Source organism: Phacochoerus africanus, chromosome 3 (assembly GCF_016906955.1).
Source record: "Phacochoerus africanus isolate WHEZ1 chromosome 3, ROS_Pafr_v1, whole genome shotgun sequence".
NCBI lineage: Eukaryota > Metazoa > Chordata > Mammalia > Artiodactyla > Suidae > Phacochoerus > Phacochoerus africanus.
This window is the reverse complement of record NC_062546.1, coordinates 34,955,830-34,983,562: the sequence shown is the minus strand read 5'-3', so window position 1 is coordinate 34,983,562 and position 27,733 is coordinate 34,955,830. Positions and strand designations below refer to the sequence as shown.

General features: G+C 46.2%; 1 protein-coding gene across 1 annotated transcript in view; it reads left to right on the top strand.

Moving 5' to 3' along the window:
- Positions 1 to 27,733, top strand: part of CFAP61 (cilia and flagella associated protein 61) — a 255,401-nt gene that overhangs the window by 160,548 nt on the left and 67,120 nt on the right. The window contains 5 exon segments of the mRNA XM_047771596.1: positions 2,290 to 2,388; positions 7,336 to 7,504; positions 12,508 to 12,682; positions 25,141 to 25,365; positions 25,368 to 25,432. Coding sequence (XP_047627552.1) covers positions 2,290 to 2,388; positions 7,336 to 7,504; positions 12,508 to 12,682; positions 25,141 to 25,365; positions 25,368 to 25,432 — 733 coding nt within the window.

Sequence of the window (27,733 nt, the reverse complement as noted above, 5' to 3'; positions counted from 1 at the left end):
TCAGTGCCAAAGAGATTGTTTTTGTAGTATGTTAGCTGGATTTGTAGTATATCTGTAGTAAATTTGGATTTGTAGTATATATAGCTGGACAATGACTAAGCCTCCGACTCACATAAAGATGTAATAAAGGCCTACATGTAACTGTATTATTAGTATAACATAAGCCACATTTTGGTCTCATAGGCTCCAAAGCCGAAAAAATTCTGACCACGTGTGAACATAAACACGTGTTATTATTTGCATTTTCCATTAAATAGTAATAAATCAAAGGCCTGTCATTGGTGTGTTTGCAGACTGGCAGCCATAAGTAGTTGGGGTTAATTGTGACCTTTATGTTATTTGAACATATTCAAAATTTTTATTCTTATTATTAGAGGATAAGATGTGCTTGGTTTTCTTTGTATCAAAGAAGAGTATTCGTTCTCAAATGACACACATCCTTTGAGACTTTGGAGCAAAACCTTTCATAATATTTAGCTATTTTTAAATGTCAGGTGCAGTTGAGTTTATTACATTGCCGGCCCGGCCGTCACCAAAAGTCTCCTGCTTTTAGTGGTACTTAACAGATTGTCAGTAAATTGATAGCATTTCCACATTTGGAAAATTTCCAGTTTCCTCCTGGGAAAGGAGGGCAGGTGTTTTCCTCTCCCTTGGAGAAGGTTTCTTTTTTTGGCATTTGGTGGGTTTAAGGGAAGGGGGGGAATGAAGAAGAGATTTTTAAGGAAAAAAAATATCTTTCTCCTCTTACTAAAGGCTAGAAGATCAGCTCACCCAGCAGATGCTGCTGACTGTAGCTGGAGAGCAGATCTGCAGCAGGAATATTTTAAATATTTAAGGGAAACACGGAGGCAGGGAGTGTAAAGGAGCCCCCACTTACAGGCACCAGACCGACTACTCACCTTCCTTCAGGGGACTGGTTCCAGGCAGCCTGGGTGAGTGGACAGGGTGCTACTTGGGGTCAGAGGACACAGCTTTCTGGCCTGGCTACTTCTGAGCCTTGTGACCATGAAGGAATTACCCACTGTTTCCAACCTTGATTTTCTTCTGTATGGGATACGGATAATACAAACCTGCCTGCGGCCCCCGGCAAAAATCATCTTAAAAATTTATCTCTGTTGGGAATTCCCTGCAGGTGGCAGCGAGTGAAGGATCGGGAGTTGTCACTGCTGGGCCTTGGGTCACTGCGGTAACATGGGTTCGGTCCCTGGCCTTAGAATTTCCACATGCTGCGGGCGTGGCCAAAAAACCAAAAATCTCTACGGTGTTGCCCATGCATGTGCGTCAGGCCCTGGAAAGAAAGCCTGATGCAAATAGAAGGCGGCTGTGCTCTGAAAAGGACTCCTCTAGAATCCTCTCCTATGTGATGCTGCGGCAGCCCCCATGCGAGTAATTACATGCACCTGAAAGTAATAAGGCTAATGTTGGCCGTGGGAATCGGTGATCCCTGGACCCCTGTCAACAGTTGGGGGTCTACAGGGCAGTGGAGACCAAGAGAAGATGAGATGGTGCTGAAGCCAGACGGCCTGGGTTCACAGCCTGCCTCCAGACTTCCCAGCTGCAGCTTCCTGGGCAAATCACTTCACCTCCTCCATCCCGCAGAAGAAAACAGGGGAAGGCTATGCCTGACCCATTTTACTGCTTCCAGGACCAAATGAGGGCTGTGCAGAGCGCTGGGTGATAAGCACTCAGCAAGTTTTCACTGTGGAGGTGAGGATTCCACGAGGTCTCACTGAAGCTGCCTGAACCCAAATTTACCTGCTGCCACCCAATCTGGAGCTGTACTTTGTTCTGCTCTGAGAAGCAGATTTTTAAAAATCAAAAGGCACAGCTTTTGGAAGTTTCTGCCACTACCTGCTCCTGTACCATCTTCCTTCTCTCATTTAAACTGTTGGTTTTCTTGGAAGGTTTGTGCAAAGAGAGTTGCTAAGTTCAAAGAAATAGTCCCGTCGTGGTGCAGCGGAAACGAAATCTGACTAGGAACCACGAGGATGCAGGTTCAATCCCTGCCCTTGCTCAATGGGTTAAGGATCTGGCCTTGCCATGAGCTATGGTGTAGGTCACAGACTCGGCTTGGATCTCGCGTTGCTGTGACTGTGGTGTAGGCTGTCAGCTGCAGCTCCAATTTGACCTCTAGCCTGGGAACTTCTATATGCTGCAGATATGGCCCTAAAAAAGCAAAAAAACAAACAAACAAAAAAAGAGTTGGATGACACATGAAATAAGGTTAAATTGCATTGTAATGAACTTTCACTGAATCGTGCTTTCTCTCTCTTTTTTTTCTCTCCTTAGCTCTCACCTGAAGTTTAGTAACCTCACCCTGATTTCAACCCACGGACTCCCAGGGAAAAAACTTCTGGGCACCGAACAAAGGAAGTTTTTAGCAAGCGAGTATGTTTCTATTTGCTTTTTCATTCTTGCGGGGGTGGGGAGGGGGGCGCCTGCCTTGTCCCCAACAACTGAGATGGGTCTGGCGATCCCGACACCCAACACCACCAGGTTCTGAGGAACACTCCAGGGCAGGGCGGCTTGGTGGCTGCATTTGCATCAGACCAGACAACTCCCCAAGGGAGATATGGGGCACCTCCCTGGAGTGGGTCTCAGACCCCTGGCTCTCTGTAATCCGCACTGATCAGGCAGAGGCTGCCTGCACTGGTCCAGGGCAGCTTCAGTGCATCCGTCCAGTAGAATCACTCTCTGACAACATCCCTTCTAGAAAGTGCTGTCTCATTATCACACAGCTTCCGTTAATTATAATTTCCTGTACCAAAGCGTGGGTACAAGAATGATTAGGCTCCCAACCTCTAGAAACAATGTCCCAATTTTCCCAACAAGGAGAAAGGAAATTGTTCTCTCTGGGGGGGTGTGTGTGTGTTGGGGGGAGGGGGGTCATTTTAGATCCAAAAGGAAGGGATCCTCTTTTCTTTGCGAAAAAGGCTTATTTTGCCTTCAAACAGCGAGAAAAATGGCAGCTTCCTTGCCAGCAGAGCTAGGCTCATTCTGACCTAATACTTTGATCAGAGTTTGGGTTTTTGTTTTCGGGGTTTTGTCTTTTTAGGGCCACACTCATGGCATATGGAGGTTCCCAGGCTAGGGGTCAAATGGGAGTTGTAACTGCTGTCCTGTGCCACAGCGACAGCAAAGCAGGATCTGAACCACATCTGTGACCTACATACACCGAAGCTCACGGCAACGCCGGATCCTTAACCCACTGAGCGAGGCCGGGGATCGAGCCTATGTCCTCATGGATACTTGTTGGGTTTGTTAACCCCTGAGCCATGACAGGAACTCTGTTTGGAGTTTTTTGAAGGACATCCTTAGGGTGCAGTAAAAAAGGCATGGGTTTTGAGCCAGGTTGCTGTGGATTCAGATCCTGCCTCACCGCAAAGGGGATTTCGTCTCTCTGACCTTTGGCTTTTTTGACTGTGCAACGTGTGTGTAAAGCCAGCCTTGCTCCCAGTTCTGGCTGAGAGTGGTGGATTAACCCATATACCCCCCCTTCACTCACTTTCCCTGTTTCCAAATGACATAATCCCCAAGAATTGCTGGTGTTACTGATAAATGTCTCACGAGGACTTTCATTCTTGAAATTCCTCGTCGGTTTGGTAAACGTTCTTGTCTCATGCCAGGTAAGGTGCATGACGGGAGAGAACGGCTAGCTAAGGGACTTTCTGCTGACCTGACTGCGTGAGGCTGGGGGGGATAGTCCCCTGGTATCTCTGCCTCTGTCCTTGTCCCTCCACATTCTCAACCCAGTCTCCAGAGCAAGGCTGCAAAAACCCAAATCGGATCACGTCAACTCCCAAACAGCCCCAAACCGCACCGTCTGTCCAATCTAGTGGCTGTGAGTGGCGTGGCTGCTTAAATTTAAATTAATTAAAATTAAGGAGATTAAAATCCAGCTCCCCGATTGCACAAGCCACATTTCAAGCGCTGCCCTAGCCACACGTGGCTCGTAGCTGCAGGAGGAGTCCATCATCACAGAAAGTTCTAGATGCTCCGACCTGAAATCTCTCCCGGTTCTGCTGGCTGCTCCAACCTCCTCTTCACTGTTCTTGCTCCTGTTCTTGCCCCTGTAGCCATGCCAGCCTCCTCCATGTCCCTCAAACACAAAAGCCATGCCCATACCTTGGGGTCTTTGCTTCTCTCTCTTGGAGTCTTTGCTGGAATGTCACCTTTTCCATGAGACCAGCTCTGATCACCCAGGTGTCTGCAACCAGCTCTCCAAACTCACTCCAGCTCTCCTTCCTCTGCTCTCTTTCTTGCTACCGAAATCCTTGTAAATATTATACAGTTTGCCTTTTAAAATTATTTATTCACAGTCATTCAATTATAATGTAAACTCCACAAGGGCAGGAATAAAAAATTCCTCTTTGTTCACTAATGTGTCCCACTATCTGGGACAGTGCTTGGCACTTAGCAAATAGTAAACAGATGACAGCTACCTCCAAAAGTACCTGCCGAAGTCCCCCCACCCCCTCCCCAATCAGGGTATAGACAGGGACTAAAGGACACAGCATATAAGATGCCTCTGAATGGGTGCCTGCGTGTTATCATAATCCTTAGCAGCCACAGACTGAAACATCCACAGGATATTGCCTTTCAAATGTCCTCAGACCCCAATAGAGGAAATGACGTCTGGTCATGGAGTTTAAAAATAACAAGTGCATTGACATCCATACATGGAATCATTCAAATTTCTCACGCTAAGTACAAATCCTGAACTTTTCCGTAACCAGTGTTTTGATTTATTATTGTGGTTACTGTGTTTTGAAGAGCCATTTTTCATCCCCCCCAGCCCATCCAGACTCTAGTGGAGGTGCTAATGACATGCCCTGGATGCAGCAGAAAGCGGGGCGGTGGGAGGGGAGGAGGGACGGGAAGCGGGAGAAATCCGGTAATTGGAACATCAGCCCTGAATAACTGAAAGCTAATTATGATGCTCCTTCTTCTAGGAATGTTACCGCAGGCCTCTGCGGTCCTTTCTAGTTCTGCAGGGTTCTGAATGCAGGCCTGCACTGTACTTGCCTTTGTCCCCTGGAGTTTGCTTCTAAGTTTACCTCTGGAACTTTAGGCTGAGTCTTCTAGTCACTAGGTTTGGGGTCACTGCAGCGTTGAGCAGGTGGCCACTCTTCACCTACGTTCTCTTCTAGGAATCTCCCCATCCTGCATTCCCCCCCCCGCCCCCGCCATTACCTGTCTCCAGAACATTCTAGGAAGGCAAGTGTGGAGTCAGGGTCAAGCTCACTTGAGAAGCAAGAAGGTTCATGGACTTCCCTTCTTTGGTTCTTTCCGTCTCTTCCAGAGAACCCTAGTGGGGAAGTTTCTCTTGTCACCAAGCCTTGAGACGGACTTGGCCCTGTTGGAATCCTCATGGTCATTAACTCTGCTTAGGAAGTAATTTTGGAGAAGTATCACCTACAGTCTCCCATGTCTAGTTTTACCCAATGGGTAAACTAAATGGTCCACAATGGATTATAATATCCAGAATAGAGCATCATCACCTACATAGTGACAGCCCGAACTAAGAAATGTCATTCCGTGTGGTTAATAGCCATAAAAGCAAGCACCCCAGATTTTTCAGTGCTTCCTAAGGTTCCCCAAAACCCAGTGTTCCCAAGTGCCGGTTCCTACTGGATTTTTAACTCTGAAGTATGCATTCTGAAATCATCCACACCGCTGCCCTGCTGTCATTAAAATAACATTGTCTTAGCCTTTCCCAAATTTCCCCTGAGAACTTTTATCCTTGAGCAAATCCTCATGTGACTAATCCCTGTGCATTAAGTATATTTAATTTTTCCTCGTCTTGGACGGCTGACAGGACTGTTCCTGTGACGAAGGGTCCGTGCAGCAAATATGAACACGAATGTATGAAATTAATGAAGCTTCCCGTTCTCCTGTAAGGCTACCCAAATGGCTTTTGAAAAGAGAATGTCATCTCACTCTCTGTGATTTTCCTGTGACCAGCCAGCCCCCGATCCTCTTTTCTTGCTAAGGAGAAATGTTCTCGTTTTTAAGCATCGTGGCAGCGAGAGACAAAGCCCGCCCGGCCTCCCTTCTCTTTCACAGGCCCTGTCACGAGGTCTAATGTGCCTCCATTACCAGCAGCCTTTTTGTGCGGTGAGAGCAGACTCAGGCGTAGATCAAAAAGGAAAAACGTCCTCCCATTATCGCTGCAGAATCCTGTTTGCCTCCAAGAAGAGTCAACAGGATTATGTATCATTAATATTATTTGGAATAATACGCGTTGCATGTGCATCCCACTTGACAGAGGAGCCCCTCTTGCATTCTCGTGTCCAGCCCTTACTTTGCCCGAGGCCTGTGAGGGGGCGAGGGTGATGATCCCACCTTGAGAGGTGGGGAAGCGGAAGGACTGGGAAGGGGTGCCAAGCCCCCAGGTGCCAGTTTCCTCGGTGACAGGGCAGGGACCCAGAGGTGGCGTGGGGATGCCTAGATCTGAGCAGATGCTCCCTGACTTTCCGCCCTACACTCTAGATCTCCAGAAAAGGGGCATTAAAACGTCCTGTATAGGAGGCCAACCCTTCTAGAAAACGCTGGAAACAGCCTTCACCAAACTCTATAAATAAACCCAAAGCCAAAGGAAACCCACTTTCCTCCCATGACAGTACTGTGGCCAGACTTCAGGAGAACCCAGAGAAGGGAGCCCATCCACCCTGGACCTGCTGCTTGTGTCCACATCAGCACCTTCGCCCCAAGGAGTGAATCCCCAGAGTCTCCAGGGATGGGAAAGTGATGCAAACATGATTCCCTAATTGACATTTTCTCTAAATAAAGTGTGTTCTGTTGTTTTGGCATGAATCCATGCACTAATTCTAAGAATGAATCATTTATTGAGAAGCCTTAGCAAATAGGCAGGGTTCTCCATGTTCTGGACCTTGACCCCTGCCTTTGGGAACCTCCAGATGTCACTTTCTTCTTATCTGCTCTAACTCTGTAGTTAATCCGACAATATGATGGTTGTCAATATGACAGCTCGACAGCTCAAGTACATTTATACCCACCATGAAATGGAAGCAAGAGTGTGTATGGATGATCTCTCTTACACACACAAACACACACACGCACGCACGCACGCACGCACCCTCCCTGTCCCAGACCTGCCTACACCAGGCGGAACAATTTAGCTTTAATGGGAAGATGTCAATTTGGGACCAAGTGTCTCATAACGACAAATCTCCTAGATGGCCCGGGTCCTGGTAAACTCCCAGCAAGAGCACAGGCTGGGCCACTAGGGGACTCGAACCAGCTCACCAGATGTCTCATTAATGCCCGCTGTCAGCTGCTCAAATGTCACCGACAGAGCCTCTCTCTCCACAGCCACTGTTTTAATGACAAAGACCACGCGCTGATGTCGCTGTGCTCCTGGGTCAACGTGGTGGTTGGTAAAATGACCGCCATCGACCGAGCAGCCAAGCAGGTCATCGTTTCCAGAGAAGACGTTGTGCTGTATGACCACCTGATCCTCTGCACCGGGCAGCAGTACCAGGTGAGCTCTCAGGGGTGAGGAGTCAGGTGCCACCCAGACCCGCATCTTGTGGGGGTGAAGAGCCTGCCTCCCGCTGGACCACAGCCCCAGCCAGCCAGGGTGCATGGCCCATTCCAAGAAAAGCATTCTCCCCAAGGATAAAAATCACAGCAAGTTGGAGAAATGTCCTTTTCGAAGCTGCTGTTCCACAGTCTAACACTTACGACTCACCGGAGCAGAATCCAGACACAGCCCGGCATGCATCTGTGGAAAATTAATTTATGCCTCAAGAGGCCAACATTTGGCGTCGGCGATAGGCTCCCGCGAAAGTTTTTCAAACATGAGCACCTTCTGTCAAGCCTTATTTTATTTTGTCTCTCAGTTGCAAAGCTAGGAAACATGGCCAGTTGATTACCCAGTGTCCACGCTTTCTGTATTGGTTCAGGTCTCAACCCCCCTCCGAGGAAAGCATTGCTGGATATGCCTAAGGCTGTTCAGTGCCCAACAGAAGCGACCTTAACATTTTCACTTTGCAGCGCGGCAGTGTTTCCTGCAAAAAGGCCACAGAAATAGGCATCTCTTGGATGAGTAGAGATTTAGATGATGGGGTCTTTCATTTTCTCCCAGGAACTGGATAGGCCACCGTGGGGGGGGGGGGGTTGTGTGGAGTAAACACCATCATCTCCACCTCCCTAGGCGCTGCTGCGTTTTTCTGGTCCTATGCTAGGCCACCTCGGGGATGCACTGCAGGCTTTCTTTCCGCAGCCCAGCCAGGAGGAGGCAGCACTTGGTGGGGACAGTCGGTCCAGCCACTCCACCCATCACTTACTTCTAAGGATGCTAAGCCTCGGATAACCATGGTGATCATGGGGGCACTTTAGAAATAAACCCAGGTCCAGGCGCTGCCCCCAGAGGCTCTGTTTTGATTATTCTGGTGGGCGGCACGGGGGAGCAGTCATCAGTATTTTTTGAAGCTCCAGGTGATTCTAAACTAAGGCAGAGAACCATGGTCTTGAACTTTCTGGACCTAGAACATCATCTATACCTTAGAGCAGCATTTCTCAACTGTTATGTGCGCATATACCCGCCCTGTGCAGCTCCTTAAAATGCCAAGGTGGAGGGAATGGGATGGACTGGGAGTTTGGGGTTGGTAGATGCAATCTATTATTTTTAGAATGGATAGGCAATGAGGTCCTACTGCACAGCCAAGGGAACTGTATCCAATCTCTTGGGTTAGAACATGGTGGAAGATGGTATGAGAAAAAGATGTGTATATATATGTGTATGTGTGTGACTAGGTCGCTATGCCGTACAGGAGAAATTGGCACAGCATTACAAATCAACTATACTCTAATAAAAATAAAAGAAAAAATAAAATTTTTTTAAAATGCAGATTCTGAGCAGGGGGTGGGGTGGGAGGCGTGGCTGGGTTTCTGCAGGTCTAACATGTTTCCAGGTGAGGCTAAGGCAGCTAGGGACCAGCTGAGGCCCAAGCTTGGATCAGACTCTGAGTGATTTCTTTTCTTTCTTCCTTCTCCTCCTCCTCTTCTTCTTCCCTTCTTTTTCTTTTAAAGAAAACTGTTTCTCAAAGTGTGGAAAAGGATTTTTTTTTTCTGGATAAAGAATAAAAGTAAACTGGAAGGCTATCTCATTTTGAGATGAAGTATTAACTCTTTTTAAAGGATGAAACCGGCAGAAAACACCAAGCACCCCTTTGTCTTGTCACCCCTCACCTGCCCCTCCAAGTTCCAGCTGCTGCCTGCAACCATGGGCTTTGGAAATGTGCGTGGAAGGCCAGGCCAGCCATCCAGAGACTCGGCATCTGCCCATGTGTGTCCAGCTGCCCCTACAGCTTTAGTCAGTGGTACTTTAAGCTCTTGCCCTTTTTACAATGGGAAACATGAAATGAAGAAGTGATAGAGTTCCAGTTTAATTTTTCCTGAAGGACATAAATATTAAAGGTACATAGACTGATATAAAAAGGCAGCTGAATTCACTGTTGCTTTCAGCTCTTTTTTCCCCTATTTCCTCTCCCCAACTCTCTCTCTCAATTTTGTCCCAATAAGTCATTAAAAAAAAAACTAGCAAATTAATGAAAATAAGCAAGCCGACTGCCCATTATAAAATATAATTACAAATCTTAACCTCTAATCTGACCTGTAAATAGCATGTATCATACTAAAATATCATGCAATTTTTTTTTGTCTTTTGTCTTTTTAGGGCCGCACCTGCAGCATATGGAGGTTCCCAGGCTAGGGGTCTAATTGGAGCTGTTGCTGCCGGCCTACACCACAGCCACAGCAACACCAGATCCGAGCTGTGTCTGCGACCTACACCACAGCTCACGGCAACACCAGATCCTTAACCCACTGAGCGAGGCCAGAGATCAAACCCGCAACCGCATGCTTCCTAGTCAGATTCGTTTCCACTGTGCCACGATGGGAACTCCTCATGCAATATTTTCGATATCCAGATACATTTTTTTAAATCAGAAAATCATGCACAAGGCACAACCTTAAGTGGTACTGCAGAGCGGCGTGTGGGGAGCATGGGTCTCCGCTTCCAAGGCCTCTCTCCAGGGGCAGCTATTTTGAGGCATTTCTGTTGATGGTTCTTCATGGGCTACCCCCCAGAACTCCAAATAATGTGTCTTTAGAAGTCTTCCCCTTGGATCTGTGAGCTCCTGACATTACCTATGACCTTTCCATTTGGGGAGATTTATCTGGCTCAGGGCCAGCGCCCTCCCACTCCCTCCCCCACCCCACCTATGGACCGATTGTTTCTGTTGGTGAGCATGTGCTGGTCCTACAAGCTATCTGCAAGAGCTTACAGCTGGGGTTCCAGAGCCCCTTCCTTGGCTTGTGGAGCATTGTGCCAAGATGGAGAGATATCTGCCCGCACAGGGGTTTGGGTCATCTCAAAAAGAGGAAGGATAAACATGTATCAAATTGGGAGTTCCCTTCATGGCGCAGTGGTTAACAAATCCAACTAAGAACCATGAGGTCACAGGTTTGATCCCTGGCCTTGCTCAGTGGGTTAAGGATCCGGTGTTGCTGTGAGCTGTGGTGTAGGTCACAGACGCAGCTCGGATCCTGCATTTCTGTGGCTGTGGTTGTAGGCTGGCGGCTACAGCTCGATTGGACCCCTAGCCTGGGAACCTCCAAGTGCCTCGGGAGAAGCCCAAGAAAAGGCAAAAAAAAAGGACAAAGACAAAAAAATATATATATATGCATCAAATTGAAGCCCAGTGAGTCGGCATTGACCATAGAAAATGGTGGCTGGGACCCTTGAAGGGAGATGGTCACTGGAAGCCAGCAGGTGGCGTGAGAACAAGCGACCAGATGAGAAAGCAAGCGAGATGCCAGTTCTGGTGAGCTTTATGTGGCTCAGCAAACGACGTGGTCTCCAAGAAGATGAATTACATCTTAGGGAACATCGGCACGGGCCAGCCCCCAGGGAGAGCCTGCTCTAGGGGGTTTGGAAAAGAGAGCTGCAAACACCAGGGTGCCGCCCCCCTCCCCTTGTCATTTGGCAGCACTTGGCATGAAGGGACCTCACTATGTTGAAGATGATTTAAAAGGAAAAATAGCCTCACGATGTCAAAGAAAAGTAGCCATTTTATGAGACTGATGCACTGCCTACTGCACTAAGGAGGCAGATAAAAGTAGCCGTTTTCAATCAAGGCTGCACATTCCACATTCCATGAGGCTTCTCCGATCAAATTTAATTTCTCCTCCCCTTGAACTGGGCAGGCTTGTGGCAGCCTTGACAGTATAAAGGAAGGGACATGGTGTGAACTGAAGGCCAGGTCAAGAGCTCTGCATCTTCTCCCTGGGTGTGGGGATAGTGGCTCCTGGAGCCCCAAACTGCCACATAAGAGGTCCAGACACCCGATGACCGCAGTGCCAGAGATGCCAGGTGTGGGCTCTCCAGCTGATGGTTCCAGCCGAGCCCAGACTCCCCACCTTCCCTGCTGAGGCTCCAGATATGTGAATGAAGCCCTTGTGGACCCTCCAGACCAGACTCTCCACCCACTGAAGGTCACCAGGTGACCTTTACCAATAACTGTGGAATAAAAGAGTTGCAGCAGCAATGGTCACATCCAGCGAAGCAGAATTAACCAGAGAAATAAAAGCATTGATGCTGACAAAGGGTGAAATCCATGACAAAAGGAGCCTGTTACTTGCTGAACGTAGTGTCAGAGGAAGTGTCACAGAGTGAAGTACAGCTGGAGAGTGATGTGCATTTCTTGGAATCCCACGGAAGGGAAGGAGCAAGCTGAAGCACCTCCAGAGATTCGAGGTCTCCCAGATGTGTAGGCAGAGGGGCAAAAGGCGCCGATGGCTGTCCTCAAATATGTAAAGGCTTTTCGTGTGGCGACGAATCCGACGTAGACAGCATGGCCTGGACGCCAGGACACCAGTCTTCCCAGCTCAGCCCTCCAAACCGTCCCCCACCTTGCTGTGTACCAATTACTGACCCAAGCCTCTGTGGCCCTAGTGAATGATGGTTTTGCTCTCCTGATCTTTGGAATAATTTGTTATGCAGCAGCAGGCCACCAGGGAGTGTCTTCTGAGACTCAGGGCCAAGGGGTCATTCCACCCAGTTAGTTTCTTCCAGTGAAGACCTGGTTATAGGGAGTTCCCGTTGTGGCACAGCGGAAACGAATCCCACTAGTATGCATGAGGATGCGGGTTCGATCCCTGGCCTCACTCAGAGGGTTGGGGATCCGGGGTTGCCATGAGCTGTGGTGTGGGTTGCAGATGCGGCTCAGATTCCCGAGTTGCTTTTGCTGTGGCTGTGGTGTAGACCGGCAGCTGTAGCTCCGATTCAACCCCTAGCCTGGGAACTTCCATATGCCACAGGTTTGGCCCTAAAAGGGAAAAAAAAAGACATGATTATATCTGGAGACAGAAAAAAGAACCTGTACTGGGTGTGACTATATTTATGTTAATTAATTAATTGCAGTATGCGCACTTCACCTGTTTCCACGGAAATAAGCATTTGTCTGTCCTGTACCTCAGGTCCCCTGCCCCACGGGGGCCGATATTAGTCAACACCCGACAAACAGAGAAGTCGCCCACAGCGGCCTGCGGCGGTACACCGGGCCGGTGCCCTGCAACCATTTCACCCTCAACAACGAAGAAGATTGTTTGAAGGCCCTGACTTGGATAAGGAACAACTCCATCACCGCAGAAGGTAAGGATGCGGGTAACTGTGCATCTTTTCAGAACAGCGTTTTATTTGTATAATGAGTCTTCTTCTTCATCTAATTCCAGTATGTAATTAGTGCCTAATTAATTCCAACCAAATCATTCATCTGTCATGCTTTGTTTTCCAGATTAATTTACAACTTGTTGTCATTTTTGGATACCCAGCATGTTTGCTGGGGGAAAGAAAAAGGCTCGAGATAGTTTAATTATCTATAATTATTTTATTACACAAAATGAATATCCGAAGAGCAAAGCATGGCTAAAATCATTAACTAATTAAAGAATAATTTAATAAGCAAACATGTTTAGCAATTATATGGAAAATATGTCTCCTTTTGTGAAGCTGAAAAGACCTAGGAAGAAAAAGAAAGGTCTGCGTCGAAAGGGCTCTTTTCTTTCCCATCCATTGTTCTCCTTCTTGGTGAGCCCGCAACAGTTCTTCCCACAAATGCACGTTCATGCCACTTTCTGAATCCAAATGCGAGAGCAAAACATTTGTGCAAATGCCTCTGCCACTCAAAAGTGTTTTCTCAAGCATCTTCCGCTCTATGGCTTGGATGAATGGAAATTGTTTGACTAGTAAAAGAACCACAACAGGGCCTGACCGCCTGGTTGTCTTGAGCGGACACCTGGGGGTCAATTTTTGCAGGTGTCTTACGGAAGCCCCTGGGTCTCCGCAGAAGCACAGGGAGGATCCGTGACCTGGGAGGCGAGCTGGGCTTCTAACCCAGACCTTCCATTCGGTCCAGGGATGGAAAAATCACTAAGTGACTGGAGCGCGGGGGTCCATATACATAATTAACTACATGAATTTATTTAATGTATTTATTTAAATAGAATTTAATTGTGTTCATTAACATATTAAAATTAAATATGGTTTATTCTGATTTTTTGGGTGGAAGATTTAGGTATTAACTTTTTGTCAAGTACCTATATTTATTCCATTAAAAATCAAAAATAGGAGTTCCTGCTGTGGTGCAGTGGGTTAGGAATCCAACTGCAGCAGCTTGGGTCGCTGCAGAGGTGCAGGTTCGATCCCAGGCCCCGCTCAGTGGGTTAAAGGATCTGGCACTGCTACAGCTCCAGTGTAGGTCAAAGCTGTGGCTCAGATTCCTGGTCTGGGAACTTCTATATGCCTCAAGTGGGACCATAAAGAAAAAATAAAAAATAGGAAGTTCTCATTGTGGCTCAGCAGAAACAAATCCAACTAGGAACTATGAGGTTGCGGGTTCAATCCCTGGCCTCGTTCAACGGGTTAAGGATCTGGCGTTGCTGTGGCTATGGCGTAGGCCAGCAGCTGCAGCTCCAATTCAACCTCTAGCCTGGGAACCTCCATATGCTGCAGGTGCAGCCCTAAAAAAGAAAAGAAAAAAAAAGATCAAAAATAGGTATCAAAGGGCATTCAGTACATGGCAGGATTCAATTTTCTGATACTTAATAGGCTATCGGCATCTAAATTCATAAGTGAGATTGGCCTGTTTTCTCTTTTACTTTTCACTTGTCAAGTTTTTGGAATCAAGAGTATGCTAGCCTCACAAAGTGTTTTGGGATGTTTCCATACTTTTGAAGGGTCAGCAATACTTTGTGTAACCTAAAATTGTGCAGAAGTTACCCATAAAACCACTGAGTCTGGAACCATTGGGCAGAGGTAAAAGATAAATAGATATATACTGGGGACCCAAATTAAAAACTTGGAGTATTTTAGTATTTGCATGAAAATTGATATTATTTTCAGTTTTGCATCAGTATGTGTTGAAACCTGTTTCAACATTTCAGTCATTCTTTAATCACTGCCCGATGACCTAAGTACACTTAGGGAATTCTCTGATCTTGGGGATCAGCAAACTTTTACTGTAAAGGGCCAGACAGTAAACATTTTAGACTTGGCAGGCCATGTGGCCTCTGTCCCAACTACCCAACTCTGCTGTGATAGCAAAAAAGCAGTCATAGACAATGTCAGTGACAGGGCATGGCTGTACTCCAATAAAACTTTATTTACCAAAATAGGGGCTGAGTCATAGCTTGCAGAACCCTGCTTTTATCCATACATTCTGTGACAAATCATTACCATGTCATCAAGACCAGACCTCAAACTGTGACTCAAACTCACTGAAAGCACAAAAGTCAGTGGTTCAATACAGAATATACATCATGTCTTAGGACTATGCCCAATCCTGTTATAATGCAGTATTTCAATCCAGCTGTTGGCTGTTTTGAGTACTAGGATTAAAGAGCATTTTGATTAAGAAAAGGGCCTTTGAAAGTGGCCAGGCACATTCTTAAGGCTGAAAGCTAATGGCATAGAATTTAGAAATCCCAAAGCAAGAAGCTCTTGGTTTTCAGATGAGGAAGGGCATCAGTGCTGTTCTGTTGCCTTGACTGGTTGTCAGAGATGGTGCCCACTTAAAGGGAAATGCTTTCGCAAGATTTTACACTGTCTCCCATTCACCATCGCCTAAAACCCCTGCGTGCCTGTTTCTGTCCACGGAACAGCTAGGTGAAGTTTCTTGTCGTAAATGTAGGTCATTTTCCCCAGGTCCAGTGCCTGATGACACCCCCAGGGCATGTGGTCTAAACCCTCAGATGCGGGGCCCAGGCTCTGGGAAGCATCTGAGAAACTGACCCATTCACGTTAATTCAACTGAGCATAGTGACCCTTTTCAAATGTCATGTCAGAAAATTTGGCAAGAAAAATGTTAACCTTCTGCCTGGAAGAAGCTCTTTTCTCTTTGTAGTTTTTCCATAATGAGAGTCATATTCCAACTGGAATTTAATTAGTCCCACTCCAGATATCTTCCTCGCATGGGTTGCTGTGAGGATTAAAAGAGATAAATAAGATATTGCATGTCCAGCTCAGGACAGTGTCTCCTACAGGCTGTTATTAGCATTGTCACTGCTACTGCTGCTGCATGTGATGGGATTGTTGCTGTGCGTGGTCGTCCTGGTGATGGTGAGGATGTCCCAGGACAGCCTCTACATTAAAGATGAGGGCCCGTGTACACCAGATACCAGCCTGGTTGTAGAGGCACTGGGACCTCCATGGGAGCCCTGAGGCTATAGAATTTGGAGAAGGCATATTCGAGGTGGGAGGACCTGAGCTCAGCCTCAGAAAAGGGCAGGGTAAGCAAACAGGAGAGAGGTTGGGGGTTTGATTGTATCCAAAGACAATGGCCCAACAACTCAGGCCAGGCAGACTCCATGAAGGGCAGCAATGGTACAAGAAGGTGGCAGGGCAGGTAGAGGACCAGGATCCAGCCAGGTCCAGGTTTAATTGGTTACTTTTTAGAGAAGGGGAGAGAAGGGTGATGCTGTGCTCAAAACAGCTCTCGAGGAAGGTGGACTCCCATCTCTGGCATCCATGGTGATGGTGCAGAGAATGCTATCGGCTAAGAGTAGCTTCCGGTTGAAGGCAACATTCAGGTGGACGTGGGACAGCCAGGTGTGTGGGGCAGTGCTGGAAGCAGCCACCTTTGAATCATTTGGTGGTCCTGTTGGCACAGCCACATCTCATTTATTTCCAAGTCAGTTATGGGCTGATGGTATTTGAAGCTGGAAGCTGGAAGTTGGCACTTCATGAAAACGAGGAGCGGGGCTTTGTTCCCGCACCCTTGCCTTCTAATAATGCCAGAAGGAATGTGGGCATTTCACTGGTCTTTGCTCCCTCAGTGTTAATTTCCCCTTTTCTCAGTGATTCAGGGTAGAGTTGGCGGGAGGGAGCTAAGGGTAGGGTCCTTCTCCCAAGAGTGAGAAAAAAAATCTCCTGTCTCTTACTGGCTGTGATCAGGTCAAAGGTCCATCCAGGAATCACACCCCCAATCCTGGGAAACTCCAGGGCTCACCTTGAAGCATAGGGACTTGAGAGGAGGGCTTGTTTGCTGAGAACAGCGGAGGGATTCTTCTAGAAGGACAGATGGATGCTGGATAGCAAATCACGGATGATCAGGAGGCAGAGGTTAGCTTTCTTCTGAATGTCTGCCCCTTGCAAATGCACAGACATCTCCCCAAAGCATTAGCACCCTCCCCTGTCTCTGTTTTATCATGCCTTCCTCTGCTTCCAGCGGATTCTGTGATGGAATTAGCCCAGTCTGAAGGAAATTGTTTTCGGGGCTCTGGAATTGGTTGGGTTTATAGATGTAAATTATCCTGAACGATTAGAACCGCTCCACTATCCTGGAGAATGGCTGACATCACCGGCTTTCAACTCAAACAAAACCTGGAGGATTTAGCCGGGTTTCAGATAGAACCCAGCAACCTAATACATTATAACAGTTTATGGCATTAATTGAAACTAATTGAAATTCATCTGCTATTACCTCTGTACTTTCCATGAAAATGAAAAGTAGGATGAAAGTAAAGTACAAAAAACACACTGCCTTAATGGCCCGAAATGGATCAATTATTTTCATCTTTAGCTAAATACAGTTTACTGCCTTATTAAAAGCATGTTTGTAAGAAAAGTATAACATTAAAATTCCACTGCATGAATCACCAAAAAAGCCTTTATTATGCTATGCCTAATATATTCTCCCCTTTTTATTTGGCAGAGCAGAATGGGACAGGTCAGGCTTGGGTCATAGAAATCTGAGGCTTTGACTCACAAAAAATAAAAAGTGTTTCCTGGTCTATTCATGGACATAATATGTCCTTTAAGTGAGTGTTTATTTCATAATTTATTAGTATTCTATGATAACCTATTTAAAATTCTTTCTTTATCTAGTTATTTCCTAAAACCAACTCTACAGATAAAATGCCAATTAGGAGAGGTTTTTTTTTTTTTTTTTATTGGAACGTGTTATATATCCATCTGCAAGTAGAGTGCAGTGATGTGAGCACTGGTTCTGAATCAGACTTGGCAGGTCTGAGTCCTGCTGGACCACCTACTGCTGTGTGATCTGGAGCTCGTTACTTAAGCTCCCTGTCCTCTCTTTTCTGGAGAATATACTAAAACTTATGTCATGGGCCCCTTCCGATCATACGGAATTCCTGTTTCTTTTTTTTCTTTCTTTCTTTTTTTTTTTTTTTTGTCTTTTTAGGGCAGCACCCTTGGCATATGGAGGTTCCCAGGCTAGGGGTCTAATTGGAGCTGTAGCCATGGCCTACGGCAGAGCCACAGCAACACCAGATCAAGCCACGTCTGCAACCTACATCACAGCTTACAGCAACGCAGGATCCTTAACCCACTGAGCGAGGCCAGGGATCAAACCTGCAACCTCATGGTTCCTAATCGATTAGTTTCCGATGCGCCACAACAGGAACTCCCCCTCTGTTTCTTTTGACCTGGAAAAGGAAATATAACTTTTCATTAAAGTACAATGGAATACATAAATATACATACATAGAAATAATTACAAATACCAAAAAACAAAATGTAGTGTATAATTCTCATTTTCTCTGGTCTTAAAAATGGAGAAAACATCTTCTCTGGTCTTAAAAATAGGAGAAAACATCTTGTTAATATATGTAAGCATAAGCTCTATTTTTTTTTTTTTTGCTTTTTAGGGCCGCACCTGTGGCATATGGAGGTTCCCAGGCCAGGGGTTGAATCAGAGCTACAGTCGCCAGCATACACCACTGCCACAGCAACGCAGGATTCAAGCCTCGTCTATGACCTACACCACAGCTGGATCCTTAACCCACTGAGCAAGGCCAGAGATCGAACCTGCGTCCTCATGGATGCCAGTCAGATTCGTTAACCACTGAGCCACGACAGGAACTCCCTGAATTTATTTTTTAAATTAAAGTGTAGCTGCTTTACAATGTTGTGCTAATTCCTGTTGTGCAGCAAAGTGGCTTAATTACACACACGTATACGTTCTTTTTTTTATACTCCTGAATTTATTTCTTATCCTCTTGAGATGTGATTTCCTGGCCAGAAGGCCAGATGAGAAAATCCTTCCTTTTCTTCTTTCCAAGTGATGGTTCCGTCCCTGGGAAATCCTTCAGCTCTACCTCTTATGAGCTTACCTTAGTTTGGCGGTCACGCAGTCAGAGTTGCTGGTGTGTTCATTTATACTTTCAGCGAGAGTGTATCAGAAAGCAGAAAAATCATCTTTACATTTCTGCCAACATGTCAAAGGGTAAGTCTTAGTGCCTTTTCAACCTGAGGTGGTGATAGGGACCATCGCCTCCCCTCTCCCTCCTCCACTGGGCTGTCCGAGATGCGCCTCTTCCCTTGGGATGCTCCCTTGCATATTCCATCCCAAAGGTGGTACAGGTGGGTATGAGAGTGACTGGGTGCCCTTTCCTGCCAGCTTTAATTCCAGGAGCTTTCAAAGGGTCAACTTTTTACTGTCCCCTCTCTGGTCTCTGCTTCCTGACTCAGATCTGTAATCTGGGTGATGCATAATTTATTCCCTAAAAAGGAGCAAGCAAGATCGGCCTCCCATGAAAACTGCTCTGGTTCTATTCCATTATCCTTTATTGAAAATTCACCCAGACCATTCTAATCATCAGTTAACATTTGCCATTTCAAAGTGGAACAACCCACCCTTTTCCCTCTGTCACCTATCAGGTCAAATGCAAAAAACTGGTTGTTTCTTATCTGTTAAATAAACTGAGCTGCAAAGATGACAGTGCTAAGACCAGCTCTCTTAGCATGAGACTGATATCCAGGGGAAATCCTCAGCTTTTTCACCCAGTTTCTTCCACACACACAGAGACACCTCTAAGGATTATATACGAAATCCCAGTTAGATGAAGGAAGCCCCTACGGTGTGTCACATCCTTCTAAATATTTGCAAGGATGCCGTGGGTTACAAAGCCCCTAAGTGGGGGAAATGCACAGACTAAATTAATCTTTAATGAACTGAAGTTGTCTGACCTCTTAAAGCCTGCTGTGGATGAACAGATGCTGTGGGTCCCACATACCCTGGGGCTTGCGTCCCTTGTCCCCAAACATCAGGAGGTTCTGTGCCAGCAGGACCTCTGCCACCCGCCTTGTCCACTCAGGCTGGGACATGCTGACAGGCCCAGTGTGGCCCTCACAAAGCCCTTTTCACTGGGGTTATTCACAGCCCGGTCCTCCCCACCCCGACCCCACGACCAGTTTCTTTCACCTTCTTTAAAACTCTTTCTTGGAGCTCCCGTCGTGGCTCAGAGGAAACAAGTCTGACTATAATCCATGAGGACGCAGGTTTGATCCCTGGCCCTGCTCAGTGGGTTAAGAATCTGGTGTTGCTGTGAGCTGTGGTGTAGGTTGCAGACGCGCCTTGGATCCTGCGTTGCTGTGGCTGTGGTGTAGGTCTGAGGCGACAGCTCCGATTAGACCCCTGGCCTGGGAACCTCCATATGCCACATGTGCAGCCCTAAAAAGACAAACAAATAAACAAAACTCTTTCTTCCTCTAACTCAGCCAGCAATGGAAGAAATCCACGTTTCTGGGGCTCTCTCCGTTCTCTGGCTCTTCCCTCTCCCTTTCTTTCCCCGTTTCCTTCCCTCTCCATCTTCCATCTTCCCTCCCTGATTCAGCCCCAAATCCACACAACTGTCCCGGCACGATAGTCGCACAATGCTGACCTCCCTGTAAAATATCCTCGGATGCTGGGTTCAAGCATCAACCAATATGGCAGGAGTATTATTTTACAGTGTTGTGTTGTAGGCGCACACAATTTCGGTTACAGTTAAGATTGTGTAGGATTTTGTGAGCAGAAGGGAACCCTAAGAGCCAGATCTGACATGTTTCTGTCTTATAGAACTCAGCTGTATAACTCATCCTGTGGTCCTGGGGTCAGATCTTTCTTGTAGCGCCAGTTTAATAGTGACTAGCAGGTAGAGAAATGGAGTGGGAAAATCTGGCCGGAGGAAGGAGAAGACACAAAAGGAATACCCAGTTAGTTTCGGAGCAGCAGTTGGGTGAACCTCACTCACCCGTGTGCATCCACTGTAAGCCAGGCACTGCATTGGGTCCAAGGCTGACCCAAGTGGGCAGAGCAAACCTGGAGACCCCCAGAGGTAAGCCTGGGTGTGTAGCCTGTGGCGAGTGCAGAGAAGGAAAGGTAGAGACAGCCAGGGGTCTGTGGGGGACCTCATGAGGCTGGGGGTGGGGCACTTCAAAAGCACTAGTTCCACCCCATCCAGGCTGGTGGAATTACTCTGAGAAATATAAGTGATCATGTTTTTATACCTAGGAGTTCCTGTCATGGCTCAGTGGTTAACGAATCCGACTAGGAACCATGAGGTTGCGGGTTCGATCCCTGGCCTTGCTCAGTGGGTTCAGGATCCAACGTTGCCGTGACCTGTGGTGTAGGTCGCAGATGTGGCTCGGATCCCAAGTTGCTGTGGCTGTGGTGTCACCCAGCAGCTACAGCTCCAATTCAGCCTCTAGCCTGGGAACCTCCATGTGCTGCGGGTACAGCCCTAAAAAGACAAAAAAAAAAAATTTATACCTAGATTGATTTGTCCCAAAATGAATATGTTAATAATCAAGATCTTTACCTGCTAGCTTTTTCTTTCCTGAGGATTCCCCAAAATATAAGACTTTGCTTGGGGGAGGGAAGAACTGGGAGGGTGAGAATAATATATATACATCAATGTATAAATAGGTGATTTACAAGAACCTACTCCATAGCACAGGAAAATCCACTCAATAGTTTGTAATAACCTACATGGGAAAAAAGAATAGATCTATTTACATGTATAACGGATTCACTTTGCTGTACACCTGAAACTAACAAGATTGTAAGTCAACTATACTCCGATAAAATAAAATTTAGAATATGTGTGTATATATATAGTTTTGAAATTAATCATTAATAAATAACTGTCAAAAAAGATTTTGCTTATCCTATGAATTTCCTTCTTGGTAATGTTTTTTACCATTAGCTTATGAAAACATTACTTACGGGTCTTTGAGTGAAGCCAATATTACCGGTAATAGTTCTAAATGTTATTACTGATAATAACAGTAATAGTAAGTGTATTGAAGTGCCTAGCATTGGGCCTGATATATAAGAATCACGAGATAAACATGGATTGAACCCAAACATTTGTGATAAAGAAGAAGTGGGAAGTGATGTAGAAAGAACTCACAAATACACAAAGATAATGGAAAAACTAATCCCTACTGAGTGGAGATGTTTAAACGGCAAAAGATTGAAGTGGCAAAGGGTAACAGGCTGATTCTGTTACATCAGGTCTTATCATGTTTGTGGAGGGTTGTGATTTGACCTGTGGCATGTGCTTGTTTATGGAGTGAAAAATTATAATGAGATTCTACTGTATATTGTGAGTGATGAGAGACTATAAGTAAATAATCATATAAAACATGTTCAGATGAAAACTTCTCGATGACATCACATAGATGTTTATTTACTTTGTGCCCACTGTGACTTTGATTTTGGACCACTGTTCAGCAGATATCCACACACACACATCCCCTGTGGCAGCCTGCTTCCCTTGGGCACGGGTATAGCCACGTGACTTGTTCTGGTCAGTGGAACGGTTAGTGGATGTCTTGCCAGGAGAGGCTTGGAAGGTGCTTGAGTGATTGTGCTTGCCCCCCTGGGCTCCTGCATGGCTCCCAGGGTAGACTATGCCACAGGTAGCTGTTGACCCAAAGGGGACAGGAGATGCGTGGTGCAGACCAGACCCCGATTGATGCCAAAAACCCTGCCTCTGTGCATTGACACCGAATTGAACGTCGGAGACAGAGTTTGGGGTGAAGTAGATAAGAAAAGCTGTATCGCTTTGCCAAACAAAGGGGGGCCACAGCGGGCTAGTGTCCTCAAAACTGTGTCCCGCCCTGGAGGGGCTAGTGAGGGGTTTTCTAGCAGTGGTTCAAGGAGCAGGACGTGCGTGGTCAGCTCATAGACATCCTTCTGATTGGCTGGTGGTGGGGCAACTGGGAGTCAGTATCATCAGCCTTCTGGTTCCAAGCAGTCTAGGGTCTATGTGCTTGTGGGCAGCATGCAGTTAACTTCTTCCACCAGATGGGGGTTCCAGTATCTGCAAAACACCTCATAGGACATGGCTCAGAATATTATCTATAGTCCTTGAGGAGGAACCAGAAGTCCTTGACTTTGTTGAGTGGCTAAAATATTATTATTTTGTCTTGTTTGACTGTTTTCCTTTCTTTCTGCATTTTCTCACTTCTCTGATTCAGTTTATTCTTTGACTCAAGTTTTTCTACAGACAAAAGGCAGGCAGAGCACATGGGTCGGGGCCTATTCTGGGAAGGTTCCCTAGGGTCCTGCTCAGTTACATAACCACAGCTCAGAGCCACGTCATCCAGCATCAGCCAGCCCACAGATGTGTGAGCTGACCCACAACAGGCTTTTCGTTGTTTGGTATTGAGTTTGGGGGTAGTTTGTTATGCAGCCTTACTGTGACAATAGTTGACAGTTGTAATAACTGAAGTTTCATATTTGGGGGAAGTGTTTCAAATTAAATCTAAAGATAGACAAAGCTATATAGAAGTTAGAAATAAACATCTAATTTGACTATTAGAGATTTTATTAAAACGTATGAAGTCACTCTCTCCCGCTGCCTACAGTCTGTGGGCAACCCTGGCTTGATATACGTACAGCTCTGGAGTTCCCATTGTGGCTCAGCAGAAACGAATCTGACTAGTAACCGTAAGAATGCAGGTTCAATCCCTGGTCTCACTCAGTGTGTTAAGGATCCTGCGTTGCCGTGAGCCATGGTGTAGGTCACAGACACGGCTCGGATTCTGGCGTTGCTGTGACTGTGGTGTAGGCTGGCAGCTGTAGCTCCGATTCGACCCCAGCCTGGGAACATCATTATGCCACAGATGCGGCCCTAAAAATAAGTAAAATTAAATAAATTAAATAAAATAAAAAATATACAGCTCTCTGACCCCAGTAGCACTGCGTTGCTAGGGCTTCAATGAGCCTGTAATGAAAAAGTCCATCTCACAGTGTAGTTACTAAAAGCTAACATGAAAGAGGCTGGAAAACTATTAAACCCTGAGTTGCATGGGGCCTAATCTCTTGAATCTGTTTCACTGAAAATGAATATTTTTGTCGCATGCATATTTTAAAGGGGAAGAAGACCTCAAACCTTTGACAGTTTCAGGTTCAAGTTTTGGCTTTCCCATCAGCCTGGCTCTTTGTTGTGTCAGACTAGCCAGGATTCACGTTTCCCAGCAGGTGGGAGCCTCAATAATTTAAGCGAAATGTTGGCTCTTTCAGCCAAGGAAAATGAAGCTCACCAAGGAATGTTCCACTAGTGCATCTGAATAGAGAGGCAATCACAGCTGCAAAATCGCAGAATTGAAGGGTCCTTGTGGAGGGGAGAAGGAAGGACCCTGCCCAGGCTTCCTTGCCCCCGCCCCCTGGGCATTCCACATTCAAGCAACTCTAAGTATGGCAGAACTTTCTAGAAGTTCTTGCCCTCAGGGAAACAATCTGAAAGCTATTCTAGTTCCTTTTCTTCTAAGCAAATAAGACAAGCCATTACACCTCCTTTCAGTTTTGGATGGAAATAGATCTTTACATAATTTATCCCACCAAATTGAATGAATATGCCTGCCCTTTATTTTGTCTTATAAAATTCCTTTTCATATCATTTCATAAACAGGAGGCGAAAGATAGATTCACAAATCTATCATTTTGTGGTAAAGTTGTTACAGCTTGCCTGAAGTGTGAGTCTATAGCAGTTTCTTTCTTTGAGAAAAGGTAATAGTGCCAATTCTGTATCAAAAATAACATATAATACATTCACTCCTTTAATAGGATCATTGGCCTTAAAACATATATAATTAGTAGAAGAGCATATGTAATTACTTCTGTAGTATTTTTACGAGGTGTAAATAATATGCACTGTTACCATATTCTCTTACACAGGGGAGATCTTTCAAGATTATTTTGCGATTTTATTTTTCCTTACCAAAAGAACACCCATCAGTCTCTTTTGCTAGATCTTGACACATTAAATCCTAAAAACCAGAATTTGAATCTATAAATTATCTGTTGCAAAGCAGACTGTTCTAGTCTTTTGTTCTCAAAAGAGGAAAAATTTCCTCAAAATCAATATGATTCAACAATTAAATATGAAAATATCCACACCATCAGGTACATGACTTTTTTTTTTTAACCATTGTCCTTTTCATCCTTAGAAAGAATTTGTATTTATTGCAAACTTTAGTGGTGTTTTCTTTAATAAGTAGAGCAAACAGGGAACAAAAACAAAATAAAAGGTTTGATTCTCAACAATTTCGTTTAACATAATTTCAACCTTCAAATTACAGGCACATAAATGAATGTCCTACTTTTGTGTTAAAAGTACTTGACTACTTTGTGGGATGTTTTGTGCCCATTCTTTACTAAATTATCTTGGTCGCCGTTGCTAGGCAACACTGCTGGCTTCCTGTGGCTGAAAAAAAAAAATGAGAGGGTTGTCGGGAGCAATTCGGCGTTATTAGTATTTGACTAATAAGGGTGTTGGTTTTTTTAAAACTATGTATGTTAACACTTGCCCCCTTTCTAGGGAACGTCATTGTCTATGGGAATACAATTGACACTTACACCACAGTGGAGACGCTCTTGAACCTGGGCGTGAGGGGCTCCTACATCCACCTGGTACAGCACCCGCCCACCTCTATCATCACCTGTATCAACAACTACTCGGTGGAAGGGGCCCTGGAGGACGCGCTCCGAGCGGCAGGGGTGACTGTTTACCGTGATGCGCTCCTGGCACAGTGGAATGATGGCCTGGACCCAAACCCATCCACAGCGCCAGCTTCACCACGCCCACCAAGCCCTTCAAACTGCCCTGCTCCGTGAGTCAGTCCCTGGGGACCTCAGTGCCTCCTCAGGAGAGACCACCTTGGGGACTTGGGTCTGACAGGTGGTGGGCGGTGAAGTTAGGGTCACAGAGGTTTTTTCCCTAAATGCTCAGAGCTTCTATTGCTGAGTAACAAGCCACCCAAACTGCGTGGCATAAAACAAGAGCAATCATGGCTGTTTTCTCCAGTGGTCCTGGGGTCTGACAAGGCTCAGTGGGCAGTTCCCTGGAGGCCTTTCCTGTGGTCAGGCTGGGGATGGGGCTGGAATCGTCTAAAAGGAGGGTTCACCCACTTGTCTGGCTTTGGGTGCTAGATCAACTTGGAGTGAGGTTTTGACCTGAACACTTACAAGTAACCCCTTCTTGGGACTGAGCTTCTCTTCGGTGAGGTGGCCTGGTTCCAAAAGCAAGTGGGACAGAGGGACAGACAGAAGAGAAATCAAGAGACAGAGAGACAGAAAAAGTTCGTTTGATTTGAATAGAAAAGTGATGCGTGCCATCGGAGTTCCCACTGTGGAGCAATGGGATTGATAACATCTCTGCAGAGGCAGGAACACAGGTTTGATCCCTGGCCCAGCACAGTGGGTTAACGATCTGGTGCTGCTGCACTTGAGGTGTAGGTTGCAGCTCTGGCTCAGATCTGATCCCTGGCGCAGGGACTCCAGGTGCCATGGGGGCCAAAAAAAGGAAGAAAAAAAAAGTGACACCATCTACATTTGTATGTCACAGTCCATATTTAAGGCAGGAAAAATCACCATCTTTTCATTCAACTTTTCCCTCCGGAATGATGATCCTGGAAGATGTGTGCCAAGGGAAACTCTTGGAGGTGAACACATACCCTTTTGAGGAAGCAGAAGTACAAGAAAACCTCCCCAAATATTCAGGTTCTGTAGCAGCCCCCCGACCTTCCCTCCCCTATTTGGCTCAGAATTGGAATCACGGCAAAAACATCCTGCAAATATTCTCGACTGCCTTGACCCAACACATCTTCCTGCCCAGCCTTGACCCTAAAGCAGCAAGTCAGACCTTGGCCTGCCTGCCCTCAGGTCCCATCGTCTCCTGCTTCCCCCACTTGGCTCTGCACTGCGAGGAGCCCCGTCTGTGGATGACACTTCCCATCCCGGTCTCTCCCTGACTCTGTTCTCTGTTGGGTGCACAGTGAGTACCAGCAGGAGACTAGAAGTTGGAAGAAGGGAGATGTCAGGGTATTGACCCCACCAGTGGTCCATTTTGGGTGGCGTCTCTGTCCAGGCTTTAGGACACTTCTGATGGGGAAGGATATACATTATTGCAAAAATGGTGATCATGGTGTTGTGGGTTGAATTATGTCCCCCAAGAGAGACGTGGCCTAATCCCCAGCACCTGTGATTGTGAATCCCCAGCACCTGTGATTGTGAATCCCTGCACCTGTGAATGTAAAACCCCGATACCTGTGATTGTGAATCCCTAGCACCTGTGATTGTGAGTCCCCAGAACCTGTGAATGTAAAACCCCAATACTTGTAATTGTGAATCCCTAGCACCTGTGATTGTAAGTCCTCAGCACCTGTGATTGTGAGTCCCCAGAACCTATGAATGTGAAACCCCAGCACCTGTGATTGTAAGTCCTCAGCACCTGTGATTGTGAATCCCTGCACCTGTGAATGTAAGTCCTCAGCACCTGATTGTGAGTCCCCAGAACCTTTGAATGTGAAACCCCAATACCTGTGATTGTGAATCCCCAGCACCTGTGAATGTGAAACCCCAGCACCTGTGATTGTGAATCCCTAGCACCTGTGATGGTAACTCCTCAGCACCTGTGACTATGAGTCCCCAGCACCTGTGATTGTGAGTCTCAGCACCTGTGATTGACTTTTTGGAAAGAGGACCTTCGCAGTTGTCAAGTCAAGAGGAGGTCATCTGGATTGGGCTGGGCCCTAAATCTCGGGCTTGGTGTCCTTTATGGAGAGAAAGATTGGTTGACACAGAGGAGACACAAGAGGAAGAAGCCAATGGGGGCAGAGATGGAGCGACAGCAGTCACAAGTCAGGGAGCAGCAGAAATGGCAGAGCCCCTCCGGAGCTAAAAGGGGCCCAGTCCATCTAAAGTTCTCCATCTAGCTAGACATTTGTCAATTTTATCGACTTTTTTCATAGAACCAGCTTTTGAGTTTGTTAATTTTCCTGTTGTCGGCCAGTTTTCTCTCTATGGATTGCTGCTCTTACAATTTTTTTCTTTTCTCCTGCTTGCTTTGGATTTACTTGGCCTTTTTCTAGTTCCTAAGGTAGACTCTTAGGTGATTATTTATATAGCGTTTA